The 21543-nt window shown below is 49.5% G+C and overlaps 10 protein-coding genes across 10 annotated transcripts; 3 read left to right on the top strand and 7 right to left on the bottom strand.

Annotated features, from left to right (window-relative positions):
* Window positions 1-549: 549 nt before the first annotated feature.
* On the top strand, window positions 550-2398 carry N7479_005273 (glycoside hydrolase family 18 protein; the record flags this gene model as incomplete). Its single annotated transcript, XM_057252970.1, has 5 exons — window positions 550-658; window positions 714-776; window positions 831-844; window positions 904-1031; window positions 1087-2398. 5 exons carry the CDS (start codon window positions 550-552, stop codon window positions 2396-2398), a joined length of 1626 nt encoding a protein of 541 aa, XP_057106832.1.
* A 391-nt stretch (window positions 2399-2789) lies between these two features.
* On the bottom strand, window positions 2790-3034 carry N7479_005272 (uncharacterized protein; the record flags this gene model as incomplete). The annotated part of the gene is made up of 2 exons (XM_057252969.1): window positions 2790-2884; window positions 2920-3034. The coding sequence occupies 2 exons, from the start codon at window positions 3032-3034 to the stop codon at window positions 2790-2792; spliced, it is 210 nt and encodes a 69-aa protein (XP_057106831.1).
* A 405-nt stretch (window positions 3035-3439) lies between these two features.
* N7479_005271 (uncharacterized protein) lies at window positions 3440-3951 on the bottom strand (the record flags this gene model as incomplete). The annotated part of the gene is made up of 2 exons (XM_057252968.1): window positions 3440-3645; window positions 3723-3951. 2 exons carry the CDS (start codon window positions 3949-3951, stop codon window positions 3440-3442), a joined length of 435 nt encoding a protein of 144 aa, XP_057106830.1.
* Window positions 3952-5224: 1273 nt separating this feature from the next.
* Window positions 5225-8437, bottom strand: N7479_005270 (putative plasma membrane H(+)ATPase; the record flags this gene model as incomplete). The annotated part of the gene is made up of 4 exons (XM_057252967.1): window positions 5225-6931; window positions 6984-7685; window positions 7759-7982; window positions 8032-8437. 4 exons carry the CDS (start codon window positions 8435-8437, stop codon window positions 5225-5227), a joined length of 3039 nt encoding a protein of 1012 aa, XP_057106829.1.
* Window positions 8438-10119: 1682 nt separating this feature from the next.
* Window positions 10120-12338, bottom strand: N7479_005269 (glutamate--tRNA ligase GUS1; the record flags this gene model as incomplete). Its single annotated transcript, XM_057252966.1, has 2 exons — window positions 10120-12000; window positions 12078-12338. 2 exons carry the CDS (start codon window positions 12336-12338, stop codon window positions 10120-10122), a joined length of 2142 nt encoding a protein of 713 aa, XP_057106828.1.
* Window positions 12339-12496: 158 nt separating this feature from the next.
* Window positions 12497-13500, top strand: N7479_005268 (mitochondrial 54S ribosomal protein uL1m; the record flags this gene model as incomplete). Its single annotated transcript, XM_057252965.1, has 3 exons — window positions 12497-12735; window positions 12800-13364; window positions 13420-13500. The coding sequence occupies 3 exons, from the start codon at window positions 12497-12499 to the stop codon at window positions 13498-13500; spliced, it is 885 nt and encodes a 294-aa protein (XP_057106827.1).
* A 182-nt stretch (window positions 13501-13682) lies between these two features.
* On the bottom strand, window positions 13683-14618 carry N7479_005267 (COG2 family protein; the record flags this gene model as incomplete). The annotated part of the gene is made up of 2 exons (XM_057252964.1): window positions 13683-14555; window positions 14604-14618. 2 exons carry the CDS (start codon window positions 14616-14618, stop codon window positions 13683-13685), a joined length of 888 nt encoding a protein of 295 aa, XP_057106826.1.
* A 520-nt stretch (window positions 14619-15138) lies between these two features.
* On the top strand, window positions 15139-16392 carry N7479_005266 (uncharacterized protein; the record flags this gene model as incomplete). The annotated part of the gene is made up of 1 exon (XM_057252963.1): window positions 15139-16392. The coding sequence occupies one exon, from the start codon at window positions 15139-15141 to the stop codon at window positions 16390-16392; it is 1254 nt and encodes a 417-aa protein (XP_057106825.1).
* Window positions 16393-16837: 445 nt separating this feature from the next.
* On the bottom strand, window positions 16838-18069 carry N7479_005265 (NMT1/THI5 family protein; the record flags this gene model as incomplete). The annotated part of the gene is made up of 4 exons (XM_057252962.1): window positions 16838-17509; window positions 17562-17711; window positions 17770-17941; window positions 18035-18069. 4 exons carry the CDS (start codon window positions 18067-18069, stop codon window positions 16838-16840), a joined length of 1029 nt encoding a protein of 342 aa, XP_057106824.1.
* A 953-nt stretch (window positions 18070-19022) lies between these two features.
* On the bottom strand, window positions 19023-21360 carry N7479_005264 (Glycogen synthase; the record flags this gene model as incomplete). The annotated part of the gene is made up of 4 exons (XM_057252961.1): window positions 19023-19164; window positions 19218-19413; window positions 19470-20832; window positions 20905-21360. 4 exons carry the CDS (start codon window positions 21358-21360, stop codon window positions 19023-19025), a joined length of 2157 nt encoding a protein of 718 aa, XP_057106823.1.
* Window positions 21361-21543: the final 183 nt, after the last annotated feature.

Genomic DNA, 21543 nt, shown 5'->3' with positions numbered 1-21543 from the left:
TGACAGCTGGCCATAGGATAAGGTAGTCTCTACAACAGGCTACCTAAATGTTATTTCTCAAAAACTGATAGTCCAACCAACAAATGCTCATCCCTCGGTACATTCTTGCGCCTGCCCTCAGTCCCCTGACAACAGCCCCCTGACAACAACACGAGAATGCAGACTAGGACGCGGAAATAACTTCACAATCCAATCGGAATTATCATCTAGAAATGTTATATACGCATTATATCTATTTGGGACCAAGGGATGACTAAAGAAACTAACTCTCTTGAGATCGCTGGTGTGAACATGTGGATCATACCATGCGCCGGGGGCGCTGGGTCAGGCACTTGAATGGGGAACGCAGCCATTGTTGATACAAAATAACAAGGGCAAAAGTCCATTGTATACTATTTAATGATGTGCTATGCTCTGCCGGATGAGGCTCGATGTTTTTGGCTCGTCCTTGTTGTTTCTATCCCTATCCCTCCCCTAATCCCATATATTAGTTTATCCCTTAATACCTAATTATACAGCTCGAGCACATACTAGATTGTGCTTCCAACCATGCGTCGCTATCGGAGCCTCCTTCCTTGGTCTATTTTGTTGGCTTCACTTGGAGGAGCAGAGGCCAAGCTAGACTTGAACTCGGCCAGCAACATCGTTGTTTACTGGGGTGTGTGGTAGTTCATTGTTTGGACTAATCAATACTTACATAATATATTCTGAAGGCCAAAATTCGTTTAATGGAAAGGGGGACCAGGCACAGCAACCCCTGGCACACTATTGTGATAGTGAGTAAACCATACATTTTCAATATGGTTGTTAGAGCTAACAAGATACCCCAGATGATGACATTGATGTATGAACCGGATCATCAGGAAATATTTCAAAATTCTTGGCTAATCAATGGTATAATAGGTGATCCCAATGGCGTTCAATATGATGGTCAATGGCCCAGGAGGCGCTCCAGAGATTGATTTCTCTGTTACCAGCAAGGACTGCGATGTGTTCGAAGGCACCTCATTGAAAAATTGTCCTTCAATTGCGTAAGCATTTTTAAATCCCATGTGCTGGCAATTAGCCAGCGCTAACAATATCTAGCAAGGACATCAAGACGTGCCAAGAGAAGGACAAGACTATTCTTCTTTCAATCGGTGGAGCCACCTACAGCGAGGGGGGCTTCAAGTCAGAACAAGATGCCAAGGATGGTGCGAGACTGATGTGGGAGACCTTTGGGCCCAAACAAGAGGGTTCCGACGCGCTTCGTCCCTTCGGTGATGTCGCCCTGGATGGGTTCGACTTTGACTTTGAGGCCAATGTGGAACATATGGCCGATTTCGCCAACGAGCTGCGCTCACTGATGGAGGCAGATAAGACCGAGCAGAAGTTTTTTTTGACAGCAGCACCTCAATGTCCTTACCCTGACCAGGCAGACAAAGATATCCTCAACGGCCCTGTTTACATTGACGCCATCTGGGTACAGTTCTACAACAATTATTGTGGCGTCAACAACTTCAACACCGACAGCTCAAGCAGCAAGTACAACTTCGAAGAATGGGATAATTGGGCGAAGACGGTGTCAAAGAACAAAGATGTAAAGGTTATCGTCGGCGTGCCAGCATTCACTACTGCTGCTAGCACGGGATATATCCCGTCATCCGAGTTGGCGAAGGTAATCGAATATACGAAGAAGTTTGAGAATTTTGGCGGTGTTATGATGTGGGATGCCACACAGGCCTACGCCAATGAAGGATTTATTAAGGACGTGCGCAAAAGCCTGGGCCCTGCGAATGATTCCGGTTCGTCGCCGTCCGATCCGGTGTCAAGCTCGGCATCTGATTCTACGTCCACTGACTCAACGAAGCCAACCACGAAAACAACCACGAAGTCGCCATCTTCCAATGTACCCGACTCCTCACACTCGTCTTCCTCCTCCTCATCTGTGTCTGCTTCGCACAAGGCGGATGAAGAAATCACTATCAAGGAACACAAGCCAGTCGTTACGGTTACTATGACCACCACCATTACCGTCACCGTTGCCGACAGTGAGAAAACGCCCGTCGCTTCCGTTACGAAACCCCATCCGCCTACTGTCGCCGCTACAACCGCAGAACCAAAGCCTGAAAGTAACGATGCAAAGTCGACTGTTGCTGCAGAGACAACTACACGGCCCCAGGCCTCCAAACCTACGACTGTGGTTCCCACATCAACTGCTAGCCCGCAGAATGAGCACGACTTGCAGAGCAATCACAATGAGTCAACTGATCAATCAGGCACCAATCATCTTACCTCCATCCTCGGCAACGACCTTCTTAGTTTGCTCGATGGCATCCGTAAGGCGAACCAGATTGCTCGCGGCGCGACTCGTGCCATAGTCAACAATCTCCGACATGCTCACCGCAACAGTATCTGAGAATTTGAAGTTTTTCGCCAAAACAAACATCGTGATGGACAAGCCTCCTTCGAATTGGGAACCTTGTCTACAACCGAAGCACATTATTGGACATTTGAGCGCATATAAAGCATACCTACGATGTACTCGACCTCGTTTCTGATCTGGCGTACTTCCATTTTGTCTTTTGGACCCTCTTATTACTCTCATACTTTCATACCCTTGATTCTATTTCTTTCAACCTATTTAATTTCCTGTTTACCCTCTGTATATGATACCCATCATTTAATCATGCCCTTTCGAGTTTTAAACGCTGCTAGTGGTAGATCTCCGCTTTCTATCATCAAGTTCAAAATCGATAAAGTACTGCAAGTCGGTCGGTATAAATATGATACCCGGGGCGTGATCTCGATCAAATTGCGTGTGACAGGTTCCACAGAGCGGGATCCCATTTGCTGCCGATGTCAAGCTGAAGTCGATAAGGCCCGCGTTCAACCAAAGGTCCACCTATCCAAATATAGTTAGCTATATTCTATTCGAACCGGTTTCAATGGCCTCCGACCTGACATTTTGAGGTAGGGGCTCCACTAGACTGTAGTCTGTGGTTGAGGATAATTGTGTGCCATCCGGCGTATTGGTTTCCTCCTGGTTGAGCATTAGAACAGGTTGGTTTGGAGTGTAGCACATTTGTACGCTGGTCGCAGAGTCTGATTCTGGTTTTAGGCTACATCGTGTAACTATACCGCCGAAGTGGCAGCTAGCGCATTCAGTAGCCTCCCCAGACTCACTCGGGATCTGGACGCAGGCTAGGAAAGGACCATACCCCCTAGCGCAATAGCTGCAGCTTATATCTCCCGGTATATCCCTACCGACCACTTAGGTATAAATAGCTTCGATGTTGACTTTCTTCCCACAGATTATCTCGTCTAGCCTTGGCCTATCCCAAGACTTGGTCTGTCGAATCACAGGCTCTCGAACTGGGGATTGAGATTTCAGGAAATGCAGAAGCTCCACTTGCTTAGTATAATATCGGATGGCCCTTGCCTAGGAGCGCTGAAGGACTCACCGAGCCCAGTATCCGGGCTTCTGGTTCGGATCTCCACCAAGGATTGGGGCTTTCAAATGGCCGAGTGCTTCATCATCTGAATCATCTCTGACTGAATGATCACCACTGATTGGGGCTTTCAAATGGCCGAGTGCTTCACTATTTGAATCATTTCTGACTGAATGGTCGCCACTAGCTTTGAGCGGTGGTTCAATTGGAATCGCTATATCTAGGACTTGTTAGTCTATAGTCTTGATTCACTAGCCTCTTGTTCTCTGTCTGTGGCTTAGGGCAATATACCTAGTATATCGGTGGCTTTTTCAAAAATATCGCGGCTGAAAGCCAGCAGGATGAAGATGAATAGGTCTGTAGGGCTGAGAGATACTTGTTCTTCACTTGCCAGATAAAATAAACTCACGAACGATGGATCAGCGAGCCGAAGCACTTGATATAGACTTGGAAAGAGAAGCTTGTTCTTCACTTGTGAGAAGAAGTAAAGTGACGATGTCCTATACTCTACCGGACCCATCTTGATTGTTCACTCAGACTTAGTCACAGCTCACTGGTATAGATGTTATAATACTTCACATCACCTACATGTTTGGTATGGCCGGTCTCACTTGAAACTTGAACCTTGTCGCATCCAGCAGCCCTGGCCTGGTATAAAACATATATCTACCACATCGTCGATTTGACCGTTTGGCAACTTTATCTATACCCAGAAATGCTGTTAGAGGTACACACATAATACAAACCAACAATGCTACAGTTACAGCACCAGTATCCGAGTATTATCGAGTAGACCGTATTCCTAGCTCTAAGGAATCGATGTAGTCTCAACAGCTTCTTGTGTTCGGATTCCTGCCTCTTCCGTATCAATCTGTTAGCTCCAGCCGGCAGCAATACTAAAGTGCCTGTATTGAGAATTGACTTGCAATTTATAGGAGTATTAACAGCCGATTTGTTGTCTTAAGACTTCTTCGAAGAAGCCTCACAAATTTCTAGGCGCTGGAATAAAAGTTGATTTGCAGATATACTTCGATAAATATACTTCTGTATACTGTCAGAGAGCTAAGGTTACCTAGCTACTCCAGCTTGGGATCTCAGCGGGGGTATAGTATATTAATAATTGCGACGATCTAGACTTGCAGGGAACATTTTGGCCGAATACTTTCTTCTATCTATCCATGGATACCTATATATCCATCACCTTGAGTCTGGTGACTAAGCGAAGGGAAAGTTTGCAGTGTTTGCAGTGTTTGTTTGCTAAAGGTCCTCTACGATTCCTTCTTCTCTTTCCCCTTCCCTCTCTATACTTAGAATTCTGAGCAAAATACACTCTTTTCAATAAAGAACTGGTATGTAATAGAGTCACAGCTTGAGAATACACACTGCTACACCTCTCTTGATTGACTTCCTGGTTGGCTTTCCCGGTTTGCTTTGTAGGCTGTGCAAGGTATGAAGCTGGATTACGACTGCTGAATCGACCCGTATGCCAGAGAGCATACTGCGTTGAGCGTTAAAAGCTGATGTGGTATCACACGGCTTCCATCGATAATAAAGTATTGAATTCAAAAGACGTAAACTAGAGGTATTTGAGCGCTATTAGGATACTTGCAAGCAGATTCAACACATTAGAGATTAACATAGACAACCTCGTGCTCTTGTACGTTGTCCCGCGAGAACACGCCATAATAATAACGTTCATCACCATCGACAATAGTCAATCAGGTCAGGAACAGAACAAAAAAACAACTTTCGATGTCCAATCATAGTTAACTTGAGACATCACACCGTCCAATTCACTCGGCTTCCTCCTCCTCCTTGCTTGTAGTCAAGCAGAACTTGCCCTTCTGCTTGCCCGCTTCCTCGTACTCAACTGTAAGACGAGACAAGTGAGCAAGCACATTCTCAATTTTGATCTGCCCCTTGTCACGCTGGACACGACCCAGATTATCAAGCCACTCGATCTTGTTCAAAATAAAGTATACCAAAGCGATCACGATTGACACGCCAAGCGAATAACCCCAGATTCGCACAACAGTGACGATATCAGTCCAACCATTGTGGGTCTCGACAAAATGATCTGCAGGCTTTGTCTTCATGTTTTGGTTTGTAAACCAACCAAACAGACAGAAGATAGTAGCCAAAATATCAACCCCGAGGATTGCGGTCACTAGGTGGATAGATGGCCATGTGTCGATACCGCGAGTGACAAAAATGAGCCAATTCTCGGTGAGCGCAACTTCCAAAAAGAGTACCTCCTGAATAGATCCCCAGTTTTGAATAATTCCTCCCGATTTCAGGAACATGCTACCTCGAATAACCCACGTACCCAAGGCCAGTAGCACTCCAAGAAGACAGGAAATGAACCAGATCTTGGGGAGTTGCCATTCAACAGGTCGCAACTCGAACGATGCGTTGTCATATGCCACAGCAACGGTCGCAAGGTCGGCAAACAATGCCAGAAAGACAATAAGCTCGACACGAATGCTTTCATTGAGGATAATCATAGAAGTCACTAGGTAGATCTCAAGATGCAAACACAGGGCAATGCGGTATTGGATATATGACTTCATACGATGGAAGATTTGACGTGCGACCTTAATTGAGTCAATGATGGTTGAAAGTCCGGGCTCGAGGAAAACGATATCTGATGCAGACTGAGCGGCTTCCGAGGCGCCTTCGACGGCAATTCCACAATCTGCTTTTTTCAGCGAGGGTGCGTCATTTACACCATCACCAGTCATAGCGGTCAAATGGCCTCGTTCTTGCAGCATTTGTACGACTTGGTATTTATGTTCTGGGAACACTTCGGCAAAGCCGTCCGCTTTTTCAACAAGATCACTAGCCATAGCGCCACTCAAACCGCCATGAATTAGCTTGTCTGAGTTATACACTTTAGTGCCCAAAGCCAACATCTTGCAGGTTTCTTTCGCAATAGCAATAGCATCGCCAGTGAGCATCTTAACGCTAATACCCAGATTCTGCGCCTCGCTAATAGTTTGAGCGGTGTCATCTCGGGGCGGATCAAACATAGGCAGCATTCCAAGCAAAGCCCAATCTTCGCCTTCCTTTTGAACAGCAACACCAAGAGAGCGGAAGCCTCGATGCGCAAATTCTTGTGCTTTGGCCTTATATAAGTCCGCAGTCTCCTTAGAACAGCTTGCCAATTGAAGCACCGCTTTCGGAGCACCTTTGGTGCAGGTATATCGAATGCCATCACATGTTGCAACAGTGACAATGCGTTTTGAAACCGGGTCAAACGGCGTGAACTTCTCTGTTATCCAACCCCGTCGCAAGATCTCTCGTGCTCTTGGGTACTGCCTAAGCGTTAAGATTGTGACTTTATCAATCGGATCGAGAGATTCAATATTGTGTGAGGATGCAAGAGCAGCGACGGCGAACATCCAGTCAACATCGACGCCTTCGGATACATATGGATCACGAATACTCAGTTTGTTTGCCGTCAGGGTGCCGGTCTTATCGGAGCAGAGAATATCCACACCCTATTTTGCTGTTAGTGTTTGACAGTAAAAGTCCATGTTAATGCAGACTTACGGCCAGAGATTCAATTGCGGTCAGCTTTTGCACAATGGCTTTCTTTTTCGCCAGATAGGCAGCACCAACAGCCATGGTGGTAGTGGTAACAACGGGCAGACCAACAGGTACACCAATGATCAACAAAGACAGAGTGTAGTGAAGCAGAGTCTGTTGAGGGGGCGAAGCAATAGGAATATGGCGGAAGAATCCACCAATCCACGCAGCGAGGATCCAGGCCATAACAAGGATCAGGAGAGATGTTCCAATGTTATCCATGACAATTTCGAAGTGACCAGCGCCTTTAGCTGATTGCACCATACTCGCGGTGCGGCCAACGAAGGAGGTGCTTGCACCCGTCTGAACGACTGCATAGGCCTTGCCACGCTTGCAGCCAGTTGTATAGAAGATCATATCTCCCATATAACGATCCACGGCTAGTGACTCGCCCGTGATGGCGGAGTGATCACAAGCCAAAATCGGATAGCCACGTCTGCGAGCCTTCTTCGCCTGGTGTTCGTCGGCCTCCTTAGCCTTGCCATCATCTTCGGCCTTTTCCTTGTCAGTCTTCTTGGTTGGATCATCCTCTTCATCAGAAGAGGACCCTCCGCCGAGCATACCCTGCTCCTGAAGCTGGTTGAATTCTTCCCAGCCGTGTTCATCCTTGACGTCACAGATAACTCGACAGTCTGCAGGTACGACTTGGCCTTCACCAATAATGACCTAAATTATTGATCAGAGTCAGCCAAAGAGTCTGCTGTATACTAATGTTGGGGCGCATCCAAAATAAACCTACCACATCACCTGGTACCAACTCTCGAGCGAGACATTCTTGCTGAGTGCTGTCACGAATAACCTGCGCACGCAAGGCAATGTCACCCTTGAGGCTCGCAACTACATCGGCAGCCTGCTTCTCTTGATACCAGCCTACTGCTGCGTTCAGACACAGGATACCAATGATAACACCAAAGTCAATCCAGTCTTCTAGACCAGCAGCAAGCAAAACAGCCAACTCCATGACTATGCTCAGGTCAGCGTGGTAGTCAAGGTAAGGGCGATAAGCACTTACCGTAAAGAATTGGACCCTGGAAGTAAGAAAGGACCTTAGCAATGGGATTCTCCTTCTCGGCTGTCAATTCATTCCATCCAGACCGACGGCGACGCAGTGGAACTTCATGGCTAGAAAGTCCCTCTCGGATATCCGTCATGGTCCATTCATCCGGGAATTTGCCTGGTTCTGTTTCGACCTTTTTGACATGGACCTTTCGCTTCATCCACGGGGCATACCAAACTCGTTTCTCAACCACTTCGCCTTCCTCTTCATCTATTGCATTGGGATCACGGAATGTCGACACATACTTGACCAGCTTGCCATACTCGTCCAGACTGTTCCAGTCTCCGCTCAGAGATGCGCGAGAGATACGTGAGCTGCGGCGGCGAGCGTCAGCACGCTCGGCTTTGCCTTCGCCGACCATGTTTGACTGTCCAGGTCAGATAGCCGTTCTTCCAACATAGACAAACCAGGAAAACACATACCTGTCAAGGGAGACAAGATTATTGATAATAATAAGAACGAATGCACGAAGCAAAAATGGATATAGAAATGAAAGAAAAAAATGATATTAAAGACAATGAGTTTTTCCAATGTTCTATTCGCGTCTCAGTACCTACAGGAGGATAAGAACCGGAGATGATTGCGATTTTAACTGGAATAGAAAAGAAGAAAGCTGTTGGAGTAACGAAAATTGTTCTTCTAAAGTAAATCATGCTGACGTCGAGCCAGGAAGCCCTCGGGAGGAAAGAAACATTCCATGCCCACGCATGTATGCTCATTGTTTTGGACTCTGTATTCGGGTACTTGGAAAAGAATGAAGCCGGGGAACCAGGTCTCTAAAGGGACGAGCCGCGGGCGACCCGAAGAAGTCCCGCTGGGTTTCGATGTATAGAAAATCGGTTGGTCCAATCCAGGCGAAGCCTAGACACTTCTGTTCCGGGTTAAGGTCAGAATAAGCTGGTGGTGCAAGCAGGTACCCGAATTGACTTTAAGTCAACAGGGTCTTCACCCACGGATTGTGGAGGTGTTCCCTCGGTAGGGGCCAGAAGAAAACTCGACTGAGAAATTGGTTCAGGCTATATGCACAGGATCTTACACTGTACTGGAATTGTTCCAGATACAAAAGATGTCATACAGAAACGGTGATCGATCTGTGCATGCGGCGCGTTTAATATCCGAAATCTTGCCATCAGTTATAGATAATATAGTTCGAGGGCCATGAACCCGGTACAACCTTGGAAGTGACTCAAGCATGGTTTAGCGAATGAGCTAGGCCCATTTCTGCTGCAGAGGGCGAGCGGCTCTCCGGATGTCAATCGAATATATGCAGGTTGTCTTCGACGTCATTCGCGCCCATTCCGCTGACAGCCGGCCGGCGGAATCTACATCCATTCGGACGCTAGTTTCATAGGTTTTAAAAATAAATAGTCGGAAATTGAACCAAATAGTCCGGGAAATGAAAAGTACAAAAAGCATGGTGATGAAAAACATACCTAGCGAGAGATCGTTGCAGTTGGCTTCGGCCACACGTGACCCTGTTCAGCCCTACACGGGCCATTACAGTCATGCCCAGACTTAAAACCCCAAAACAGCCCTCATAAATTTGCGTAGTGATGATAGTATGGTCCAATGCCCTACCTATAGGTAAATCCTGCGCGAATACTCAAATGAAAGAATGCCCGCTGGCAACCCCTATACGCCATGGTAGATACTGCTACCATTTGCGCTTGCGTTCAACGCAGCCCTATGTAGATGCATAGGAAATTGTGACCTATCCAGGTGGGTAGATGTGAGGTGCAGTGTAATGCCTGAAGATCAGATACACCATTGTAAAACTGCAGGCAAACAACCAAGTTAGGATGAAGGAAAATGGGTATATATACCCAAATTTTGTCCCAGATTCAACTTCCTCTTCTTCTTTTTCGCCCTTCTCCGTCAATTCCATTAGGATTTTCATCAAATAAATAATGGTTCCATTAAAATGAGGCTATATGCCTACCCATATTCATTGAAAAATTTTACTGAAGGCGAAGTGAAATATAAACAATCTTCATTCTTTTTCATGGAACACTCATAAAACATGGTTCATACTTGACACAGTATCTATTTGGACTTGCCCGAAGGAATGTTGAAGAACACTGCAGGCTTACCAGGAGAGTAAGCACGATCAACGCGGTAGTAGCCCTTGCGGTCAAACTGAATGATATCGCTCTCCTTAAGATCAGCGACGTTGCAGTCGGCCAGACCCTCCTCGCGGAACTCGGTGTGCATGTTGAGGCAGTCCTCCAGGACATCATCCTCACCGAGAGAATCCTTGGTCAGCAGGTGGTCGAAATCGACCAACTCGACGGGAACGAGGTCCTGTCCCTCGGTGGCAAGCCAAGTGACCTTCTTCTCGGTCTTCTTGACATCACCAGCCATGTGCAGCTCGAGCTCGAGATCGGTGATGATACCGGTCTCAGTGTGAGTGCTGATCTTACGGACGATAGCATTACCCCAGTTCATAAGAGTGATCTCCTCGTCAGGCTTGAAGAGCTTCACATCCTCCTGCTCGAGGATGATAGAGCTGCTGTAAACAACCTTCTTCATGCCGACGTCCGCGTTCTTGATGTGCCTAGGCTTTTCCTCGGAGTAAGGAGCGGTAGGGCCACCAATGACAGTAGTCTTCACAACGTTCTTGTTGAAGATAGTAGTGTGGCGGGGAGCAATGGGATCAATATACTTCTTGTTGGTAGCCCAGATAAGGCCCCAGTCGAAGTTGGTCACAGCCTTGGAGGGACCCTGCTTAAGGATGAACTCACGGAGAGCAGGGATAGTCATACCGCGGCGACGGATACCACGGATGGTGGGGAAGCGAGGATCATCCCAGCCCCAAACCAGACCAGTCTCAACCAGCTTGGTCAGCTTACGCTTAGAGAGTAGAGTGCGGACGAAGTTCATGCGGGCGAAATCCCACACCTGCACGTTGCGCAGCTTCATAGTATCCAGCATCCACTGGTACTGGGGGTTACGGTCGCGGTACTCAATAGTACGCAGAGCGTGGGTGACACCCTCCATCGAGTCAACGATAGGACAAGCAAAGTCATAAGTGGGGTAGATCTTCCACTTAGTGCCGGTGCGGTGGTGGGGTGCTGGGTTGCAGCGGTAAATGACAGGATCACGCATAGCCTTGTTAGGGCAGTCGAAGGAGATCTTAGCACGGATGCACCAACGAAGGCCCTCGGGGGTGGCGTTCTTCATCTCCTCTAGGCGAGACAAGCTCTCCTCGGGAGACAAGTCGCGACGCTGACTGGGCAAGCCGTCCCATCTCTGAGCGGCCATGGTCTCCTTATCGGTATCATCCGCGTAGGCATCGCCCTGTTTGATGATCTTGATGCAGTAATCGTACAGCTCATCGAAGTAGTCACTGGTATAGGTCATCTTGTTGGGCTTGACGCCCATAAGTGCAAGGTCCTCCACGATGGCATCCTCGAACTCTTGCTTCTCGTTCGAAGGGTTGGTATCGTCGAATCTAAGAAGCATAGTACCGTTGTACTTCTCATGCGCAAAGTAGTCGTTGAGAAGAGCGGCCTTGGCGTGACCAATGTGGAGGTATCCAGAAGGCTCAGGGGGGAATCGGGTGACGACACCGTTCTCGGTGTTCTTGAGAGCAATGTCGTAACTGGCACCTTCCTTGGACTTGGCCACCTTCTTCTCCTTGGCAACTGCGTTCATGGATTCCACAGCGGCGGTAGTCCAGGGGCAAAGCTCCTCCAAGAACCGATACCAGCGGGTAAGGTTCACCAACGAACCCTTCTTCAGGGCTGCAACGGCGACACGGTTGCCGCGGAGAGCACCCCAGATGGCAATGTCGGGAGTAGACAGAGAGTATCCGACAATGAACGAGCGCATAAGGAGGTGAACATCAAGGCGTTGGAGCACGGGGTCGAGGGCCTTGAAGTCCAGGGTGGTCAAGGAATCCAACTGAGAGATCCATTCGGACTCCTATTGCGATCGTGTTAGGGACATTTCGGGATTCAAAAAATGACTCGACCGCGGGGTAGAATGTGTTAGTAACTCACCACCTTGGTATCCTTGCCAGCCAGGAAAGGGAAGTGCACAGTAAGCTCCTGGATAACATTGGCAGTGCCAAAGACAGAGTTGGTGCCACTGGTGAGCTGCACAATGGCCTTGTCGCCATCCTGGAGAAGAGCAGTGTCCTCGAGGGTGATAGTAATCACGGGGGTGGGACGGGCCTCGTTAATAGAGGTGACGATGAGGACCACGGGCAAAAGCGCCGCGTGGTTGCCACGAGTGGCCACTTTCAATTCGTATTGAGACATTGCGTAGGGTGGAAAGCAAAGTGAATTTCTGGAGGGGTAAGAGTCATTATCTACAGTCTGTTCGGATCCACGTTTCTCCGAGTCCGACAGCTTTCCGGCAGAAAACAATTGCTCCACGGCTTCACCCAGTCGATCAGCTCAAATCAACGCCTGCCAACATGTCGTCCTACGGCTCGGTATTGCCCACAGCGGCACGCGGAATCCTCTCAGCATGTCGGAATCCGCTGCGGGATACCTCAATTGCCCCCATTCTCTCGACTTTCCAGCAGGTCCGAGGTATCAAGAACAAGCCAAAGAAGGGGAAAGAGCAGCCTACCAAGAGCCGCAAAGGACCCCAGGAGTTCCGGCAAATCAATTTGAAGGATATGCCGCAGTATTCTCTGTGTGATGCTATGCGGTATGTACTGAGCATCTGACACTGAGGCGTCGGTCAATGGGAATTGACACCGTCGTTTCCGCAGATATATCCGAGCCATCGAAGTCGGTCGCGAACCCACCGTTCAAAAATACGAACTGCACATCCGACTGCGGACAAAGCGCGACGGTCCCGTTATCCGTAACATGCTCCGATTCCCGCACGCCGTCCAGACCGAATCCCGCATTTGTGTCATCTGTCCCCCCGGTTCGAAAGCAGCCAAAGAAGCGCTTGCTGCAGGTGCCGTTCTTGTCGGTGAACAAGAAGTGTTCGACGCTGTTAAGGCAGGCACTATTGAGTTCGATCGCTGTCTCGCCCACCCGGACAGTTTGCCGGCGCTGAACAAGGCCGCACTGGGTCGTATCCTCGGGCCTCGCGGTTTGATGCCCAGTGCGAAGACTGGTACCGTTGTGGAAGACGTGGCTGCACGAGTGGAAATGCTCCGTGGTGGTACTGTGTACCGTGAGCGTGATGCCGTTATCCGTCTGCCTGTCGGTCAACTGGCTTTCTCTCCAGAGCAATTGCGCGACAACATGCGCGTGACCCTTGACCAGATTAAGAGGGATGCCTCCGCGCTGACCGACCGTGTTAACAAGGAGGTCTACGAGGTGGTGAGTACTTTGATATTGTTCTTTTTGTGGACCCAGCCTCTAACAACCCGATCAGGTACTGAGCTCGACGAACGGCCCCGGATTCTCACTCAACGGCGAGTTCCGCTCCGAATCCTCCCCCCAACCTCCGCCTTGACCGGCATGTAACATACTCAATTTTCTTATATCCTTTGGCGTGTACAAATTTATTGTTTTATTAGGAAAGGACACGGTGTATCATGGTATCATTGTTGAATTAGAACTTTATAAGACCAAACGCCGACGCTATGTATGCAAACCAGTGCACATTGCCAATTTCTAGGCCGAAGCACATTGTTTTTACAGCTTGAGGTTCTTCAGTGCGGCGACAGCACTGACATCCTCACCCATAAGATCGTAGAGTCGTAGAATTGCCATTGTCCTAGCGTCACTTTTGCCCTGTTTACCGCCTGCCGCAGTGGCCTGCTCCAGCGCAGTTTTGAGATCGAGGAGTATTGTGGACTTGATCTTTGCGACTCGTGGTTGTTGCGCAAGCAGGAAAGGATGCTTCTCTCCGACTCGGACAGCTATGGATGTCAGATAGACAAACTTCTGGGCATGGCGTTCCATCCTCTTCAATGAAACTGCGGGTGTGCCATCCGATAGCTCGTCATCACCGCTGTCATCGCCTTCGCCGCTGTATAGATCGGACTCTGCATCGGATTCGTCCTGTGTGGCACCTTCTTGCAATGACTTGTCCTCGATCATCAAGCGGTGTTCCAATTCCTCCACCCGATCCGCATAGTCCAACAGATCTTTGCCAATGTCGGCGTTCGTTCGTAACCGCCGCTTCTCGTTCAACAGCTCTTCCACTTCCTGACGTCGCGCCTCGAGCTTGTCCCGGATAGCTTTGACATCGCGCTGGAAAGAAAGTACGCCAACTTTCACACCTTCGACTTTCTCCTCTCCACCGCGAAGCGCGCCACCTAATGAGAGAAAGTCCTGGTAGTTCTCGTTGACAAGATCCAACAGCTCCTTGTTCAAGAATTGCTCTAGCCCCCGCAATTCCTGCCGGAGATCCTCAAGACTCTGATGTCGGTTCGTCAATGAGGACAGGAAAGTGGCTGGATCGAAGTCAGGGGCGAGGAATGAGGTGCGGGATAGCGGTTCCGGGAAGGGGAGGCCAGATGGATCTTCATCGAAGTCGGAAACAGACCCGTCGGAGTCGCCGAACTATAGGAGGTTAGACGAGGTACCAATGCGATTCGCATGGATTCATACTTGAAACCGATTCATGGTGTCTGGGGAAAATGTGGACAGAAGATAAGGGAACGGGGAAACGTGGTGGCATATGCCTCGGTGCTAAGTAAGAACGCCAAGCTTGGGATATTCGGCATTAGCTCTTTGCCAGTTAAGGCATCAAACGGTCCTGTATTTGACTCCCAGAGCCATTCCATTTCTTTTATTTTGGCCTTTGCAGGACAGATCTCTAAGGCCTCCTCTGCTAAGTTATCTACTTCTAATTTCAATACAAGGTACCTAGACCACCCGTGAACATTGACAGCTTCAGTGCATGAGTATCAGGGCAACCCACCCCTCGATCTCCCCACTACCCGTTCGGATGATTTACATCCACCCAGATAAAACATCTCAACGCATGCGGGAGAGTATGCGTTGCGCATGCGACGTGGCTAAATCCCTCGTGAGCCGAACCCGATCCTCTCAGAGACCTGTGCCATCCCGGAGCGGGGTCAGTCTCTGCGCTGTCTCCTGCATTACAGCAACGTAGCTGTGCGCTACCGCAACCAGTACAGAGATGGAGTCGGATACATTGCCCGGTACACGGCCATTGCCCTCTTCCCTGCCTCAACAAGGATGGCCCCGACTACTGTCCCCATCCCATGCGTCTCCTACTGCTGGCCCCTCACACCAAACACACCAGCGATACGAGTCCTTTGCCGAAGATCCAGCCGCTGCATATCGTGCCACCGCTCTGCGCCAGCTGAACGGTTCCCCGAGGCATACGCCCCGTCCTGTCCGAGTTGATAATTCCTCTGCGCGGCGCTCATCGACACTCGCTACGCGCCCTGTGCTCGTCAGGGAATATTCGGGCGATGCCCAGCAGAGAACTACACGACCGCCTGCTATGTCTACGCGTCGGTTCTTCCCATTCTCCGGCTTGAGGATCTCGGCTTCATCTCGCCCGTCCCAGTCTGATGTCATATTTCCGTCTGATGAGGATTTCAGTATCGAGAGTATACTGCAGGCCATTGAGCCTGATATCCGTGGAACTCTGGACTCCATTGCTGAGATCTGTGGGAGGAGCAAGCTGAGTCTTTCGAACGAGTATGCGAGCCACATCGCACCTTTGGGTGAGATATGTGCTCCGTCGGGTGCGCTTGAACCAGTCGAGGAGGCCAGGCCCAGTGAGCAACGGCATGCGGATGACAGCAATGCGGTCATTCTTGACGATGAGACTAGTCCGATTGATCCAACTCGTGATATCTATCCATTCTCGTTCCATCGGTATCTAGAAAATCTGCGGCAGACTGCGTCTATGCTGGAACAAAATAGTACACCCAGCCAAACAACTCAGGGGCAGTCTCATTCTCCGCGCTCTCTTGGCAAAAACTCCGAGATCGAACCTGTGTTGGCTATTGGCCCGGAGACTCCTATATCCCCGATCCCTTTCACGCGCGAATTTGCATCAAGGCCCAAGCATAGTGGATGTGATCTACTTGCAAAGAATGCTGCTACTGGCAGTGGTGAACAGCAGTTATCTCAGATGGCCACTCCCGCTGTGGTGTCCGAGGTTCATCTAGAGGCGATTGCAAACGATGGGTCCTCCGCCGAATTCAACACTCTCCCGCCGCCTACTCTAGGCACCGATAGTTCGCCTACTACAGGAAGCGCGGGTCCGGAAATCATTCAATCTCTCCTTGGCTGGCTAAAGTGGACGGCGAGTATCGCTGGACCAGAATCTAGCCCTGCTTTGCAGTCCGCGGAGGATCGGCTAAGAGCTATGCTCGATCGTTCAGGGAATGAGGATACACCCCCAACTATACCTTAACGGCCACTAGGACCTGTAACACGGTATCCTGTTATGAGACATGATAATGACTTTGATATTAACGACCTTGGAAACAGACCATTCTTACAATAACCATCAAACCATGCACACAATATTTTTTTATCAATATGATTTTATTTGCAATAGCTCGTGCTGGAAATGTTGGTCTGTAGACTATTAAGGTCCACTGGTACGGAGTACACTGTCGGGTATTCCATCCTGCCCGGGGAAATTGCCGCATAAGCTGCCAACTATTCTTCCAACGTTGTTATACACCACGCTCAGAGTACCGGAGAATAACTACGCAGATTTCTACTGTAACCTTTTACAGCACAGTTGATACTAATATGGCAAGTGTTCCAATTTGACTCAAGCAGCCGAGGCTAAAGAGTGAAGCCTAGGAAAAATATCTCCAAGCAGTTTCATCCGGGAGTAACAGCCCAATCTAAGCCGAAACCTGAACACCAAGACGCTTGTAACCACCCTCAGCAGCAACCTCCTGCTGCAAAGCAGCCATGCGCTTCTGATCACCAATAGGATCAACAGAATCGGCGTCAAGACCCCAAGAAAGGAACTCGTTGGTGTAGTTCGGGACGAAATTGGCATCCAAGATCCCCAATCTCTTTCCATAGTTGGTAACCTTAGTCCAGTCACGCTGAACATTCTTCAAGTCACGCGAGAAGTAAGCAAACGACCGCTCAAATATCTTGCGGTTAACATCAGTGCCCATAATAGGCTTGACGTCAATGTACTCTGCATATGCGCCAGCAGGGTCAGCAAGGACATCGTCCGTGGCGCGCTTCACAGCGCGCATGAACGCAGCAATCTTCTCCGGGTTAGCGGCGATGAAGGCGTCGTTCGCGATGTACAGGATAGAGCAGAAGCAGCAGCAGCCCAGCTCGGCGAGCTGGTCGATGCGGAGCATCTGCACGTCGCTGCGGGGGCGGTTTTGATCGGCGAGCCATTCCTCAAGCTCGACCATCTGAACGTTCTCGAGACCGATACCGGCATCAATGGTGCCTTGGATGATGGCCTTGGTAATGTTCATTCCGCATCGAACGGCAGTGTAGTCGTCGGTGGTCATGCCGTAGTACTTGGTGAGCTCGTCGATTTGGATCTTGAATTGGGTTAGGGCTTGCTCATTGGAATTGGGAGGGGGATATTCATACCTTGCCGAACTCGCCAACGTAGCCGATACGCTTGCCTTTCAGCGAGCGGAAGTCGGTGGTGATCCCGCTGGTATTCAGGTACACGACTCCGGTGAAGGGCTCGTCGAGGAGGGAGCCGATGGAGGTGACAGGGAAGTCACGGGCCTTGGCCTGCATGTGGTATCAGTATGGTTGAAATGATTCTTGTGTCTGGAGACAGCATACGTACCGCCAGGGTGTGGATCATGGCCTTGAAACCCATGTCGACCTTGCCGCTGCCGACGATCTCGGTAACATCGGAGGGGTCATTGGGCTCGAGGAGAGCGACCTTGAGACCTTCATCCTTGAAGTAGCCTCTAGCCTGAGCGAGGTAAAGGGGGGCGTGATACGGGGTGGCGTGCCTTGAAAAACAAAAAAAACTTAGCCAAATGGAACTACAAGATCGAGACATAGGAGAGCTTGTAAACTCGAATTCTAGGACGATGTCAGCATACCAGTTTGTCAGGAAAGTAATCTTGTCAGTAGACATGATGACAGATAGATCAAGCTATTTCAATACTTCAATTGGGTCAGCATGCCAAGAGAGAAGGTATCCAGCTTCTGCTCCGCTTGTGCAGTCTCCATTCAATCTATGTGTTCAATTGAACGGTCAACAGCACAGCAATGAGCAGAGCCGGACACAAAACACAAACAGGGGAACAATCAAAGTCACGCATGTCCTTTCGCTAGTATTGTCTAGATCAAGTTTTGACAGTATAATCTCAGATCAGCCAGCCAGTTGATGTGGAAAAAAGAAACCAAGACTCCAGGAAAACTTGGATAGGTTTATAGTTCTCCCCAAAATCAACTGGCTGGACCGAACACCTGTCATGCGTGGGCAACGACTGTTATACGAACAAATACCTTGATCCATCTCTTCATCGTAGCGAGGACTGAGTCCTACAACCCCGCAGGGTACTGGACGTGCGCGGCCCCATTGGAGAGTCGTACCGATGGTAGACGTTGAGTTGAGATGTTGGAGTTGAGTGGAAGAAGGAAAGAAGATGGAGGGGTAGGAGGGGTAGAAATACTCCAGGGTTCAAGCACACAGACAAGTATAATGAATCATTATTCGCTAAAGGTCTCACCGTAAATTGAACTTTATATGCCTGAAGCTCCGATGTACCTCCGAAGTGAGGTGGGCAAGTGGATATACTTGGTAAGTTCGGAGGTCATCCCTCCGTACGGAGTAGAGCTAGGGATTTACAACATTAGGAATATTCTTTCGAAACCTAAGTAGAAGTTTCGATTTCATATATAATTAAAAACGAACATAGGCTTCAAATGCACTAGAAAAATGATCATAAAAACGGCACAGCTCGGAAGTGGTTAAACAAGTACACATGACGTCAATTGGTGGGAGTGCCCACTCCAATACGGGGCCAATTGTGAAGATGAGAGAGAACAAAAAGGGTTCCAATACCCTCTCAATGCTCTCGGTTATTATGTCCGAGATCCAGTTTCGGAGTCTACACTGGTTCGGCGGCTGTGAACCGATATACTGTCCAGTTCAGATGCAGCCCGCTCGGTCATCTTGCGAGTTCGCAGGGTGAGGGGGAAGTGCTCTTCGGGCTCTTCCTCTTCACTGTAGAATGTATTAGTATTTGACAAGAACCAATTGGTAAGACAGGAACTCACGGCAGCTTCCAGGCAATATAATCCTCGGTGCTCAATCCCTCGTGGCCTTCCTGGAGAGAGGCAAAGTCACCGGGGGTCATCATTCCGGAACGATCCCGAGGGGATCCAGGAACAGAAAGCGGGCGGGAGAGCTTCTGCTCAGTTCCTCCAATGATATCGAAGTAATCTTCTTGGCCCTCGAACGAGGATGGGTAAGCTACACAGCAAAGAATTAGCCACAATCACCTAGAAAACAATCAAATTGCAACATACCTCTTCTCAATGCCAGCTGGCGAGCCTTGACATATTCCAAGCCCATTCTTTTCCAGTCGAGCAGATCGCTCAGACGCTCCGTGCGGTTACGCTGGTTAATACGCTGACGACGACTCTTCTCTGTGAAGTTGAACATAAAATCGGTCAATTGGTTGACCGAGTCGTCAACTCCCTTGGCGCGACGATCCACGATGTAGATTCCGTAATCAGAGGAGTTTTCAATCAATTCCTCCATATAGCAACCGAATCCAGACAGGTTGGTGGTGATGCTAGGCACGCCCATCACTGTACATTCGGCCGGAGTATATCCCCATGGCTCATAGTAGGAGGGGAAGACACCCAGATGGGTTCCACGAACGAAGTCGTCGTAGTCAAGCGGCAATACAGGGTTGGCAGAGTTGAGGAATTCCGGGTGGAAGATAACCTTGACCCGATCGGAGGAGTGGTTGAACAGCTGGACACGACGCAGCTGGTTCAGGATGGGGTCCTCACTGTCATTGTGCATGTTGTGAGTGACAATTGGGGGAAGACCATGACGCTTCATACCGAACAGGCGACGGCGGAGCATCACGCGATCTTGACTGGTGATGAGATCCTTCTCGTCAGGCATGTTGTCACCTTCCTTCCAGGAAAGACAGCGCTCATACATGCGCTTGCCGATACCCTTCTCGATGTTCTCAATGGTATCGCGCAAAGACTTGACGACGGCCTGGCCCTTGAGCGCTTCCACTGTCAATGAAGAGGTCTGTGCTGGCATAATGATGAAAGCGACCACAGTCATTTTCGACCCAGCGGTCTTTAGTCGATGATTGAGGCGGGCCAGCCCCTCAATGAACATATCGACACCCTTATTACGGTATTCGTAACGACCCGCAGTGAAGAGATATAGAGTATTATCCAGATCAAAGTCGTTGTGGCCGTAGAAATGCCCACGAACGAAATCGTTGATCTTCTCCTTGGCCTGGGAGTGCAAGTTCTGGAACTCGTGCATGGCAGAGAACTTCTTAACATTCAGACCATTGGGCAGCACACCATCGGGTTTGCGCTTCAGCAGGTGCTCACTCTCAAATGCAGTGATGTGCGATACAGTCGTAAAGACATCACAGGCATGAGTGGCAGCCCGCTCAATACAGTAACGGTGGTAGATTCCTCGCTTACCGGCCTCCGCATCCACGTCAAAGTACTGGAGGTTATTATAAAAGTCAACCGAGCCAGCACAGAGGTAACGACCCAATAATGTCGCGTGGGTGGTGAAGACAGTCGTAAGGTCCATGTGGCGCTTTTTGGTCAGCGGCAGAGCGACACCGGCCAGCCATTCGTGGAAATGGGCGATGACCGCCCGGCGACGGTCGTGAGCAATGTACTACAGTAAGAATATAGTCAGCCATTTGCTTTTTTACCATTTCCAACTTGGAGAACAATTGTTGGAACGTACCTCTCCCAAGAACCAAGCAACCAAGTATCCAAAAACGATGGCCTCATTGGTCTCATTGTCACCAGCGGGGGACGGAATGGCTGAAGTGGTCCAAAGATCGCCCTTCCACTCGTCCAACCACTTATAGCCAGTACCCGTGTCAATGAGCAGAACCCGAGGAGCACCCTCAATGAGCCAGCGACCGTAAATCATATCAATCCCGCGCTCCTTCATAGACTTGATCGTCTCCCGCATGGCCGGGTTGGTCGGCGTTAGCTCCTCAACCTCCACTGCAGCTGAAGCCCTGTTGAGTGGGCCGATCAGGGTGTACCGCTCGCCATATTCAGCGGTGGTCACAGGAGCTTTGGACTTGAGGACCGAGTAGATTCCGCCTACTCGGTTAGCCACTTCAGTGGCCACCTCGAAGAGCATGTGGTTGCGCACATCACGCTTGATGGGTTCGCCGTTTTCCTCCATTGTACTGAAAGGAATTTCGCACAAAAGCGGAAGAGAAATGAAAAGCGAGGAGAGAGGGGGGGGGTTGAGCGCAACAACCTTGGAATAGCTGTCCAACTCGGTCTGTGCGGGGAGAAAGTGGACCTCGACTTGAGCTTCTGGGGTGGCTGGGGGAGAAGTTGGGGGGAGAATGTCGATCGTATA

Source organism: Penicillium vulpinum, assembly GCF_028829585.1.
Source record: "Penicillium vulpinum strain IBT 29486 chromosome Unknown utg000003l_segment0_segment0, whole genome shotgun sequence".
Taxonomy (NCBI): domain Eukaryota; kingdom Fungi; phylum Ascomycota; class Eurotiomycetes; order Eurotiales; family Aspergillaceae; genus Penicillium; species Penicillium vulpinum.
The sequence above is the reverse complement of the archived record's forward strand: the minus strand, read 5'-3'. Positions and strand labels throughout refer to the sequence as shown.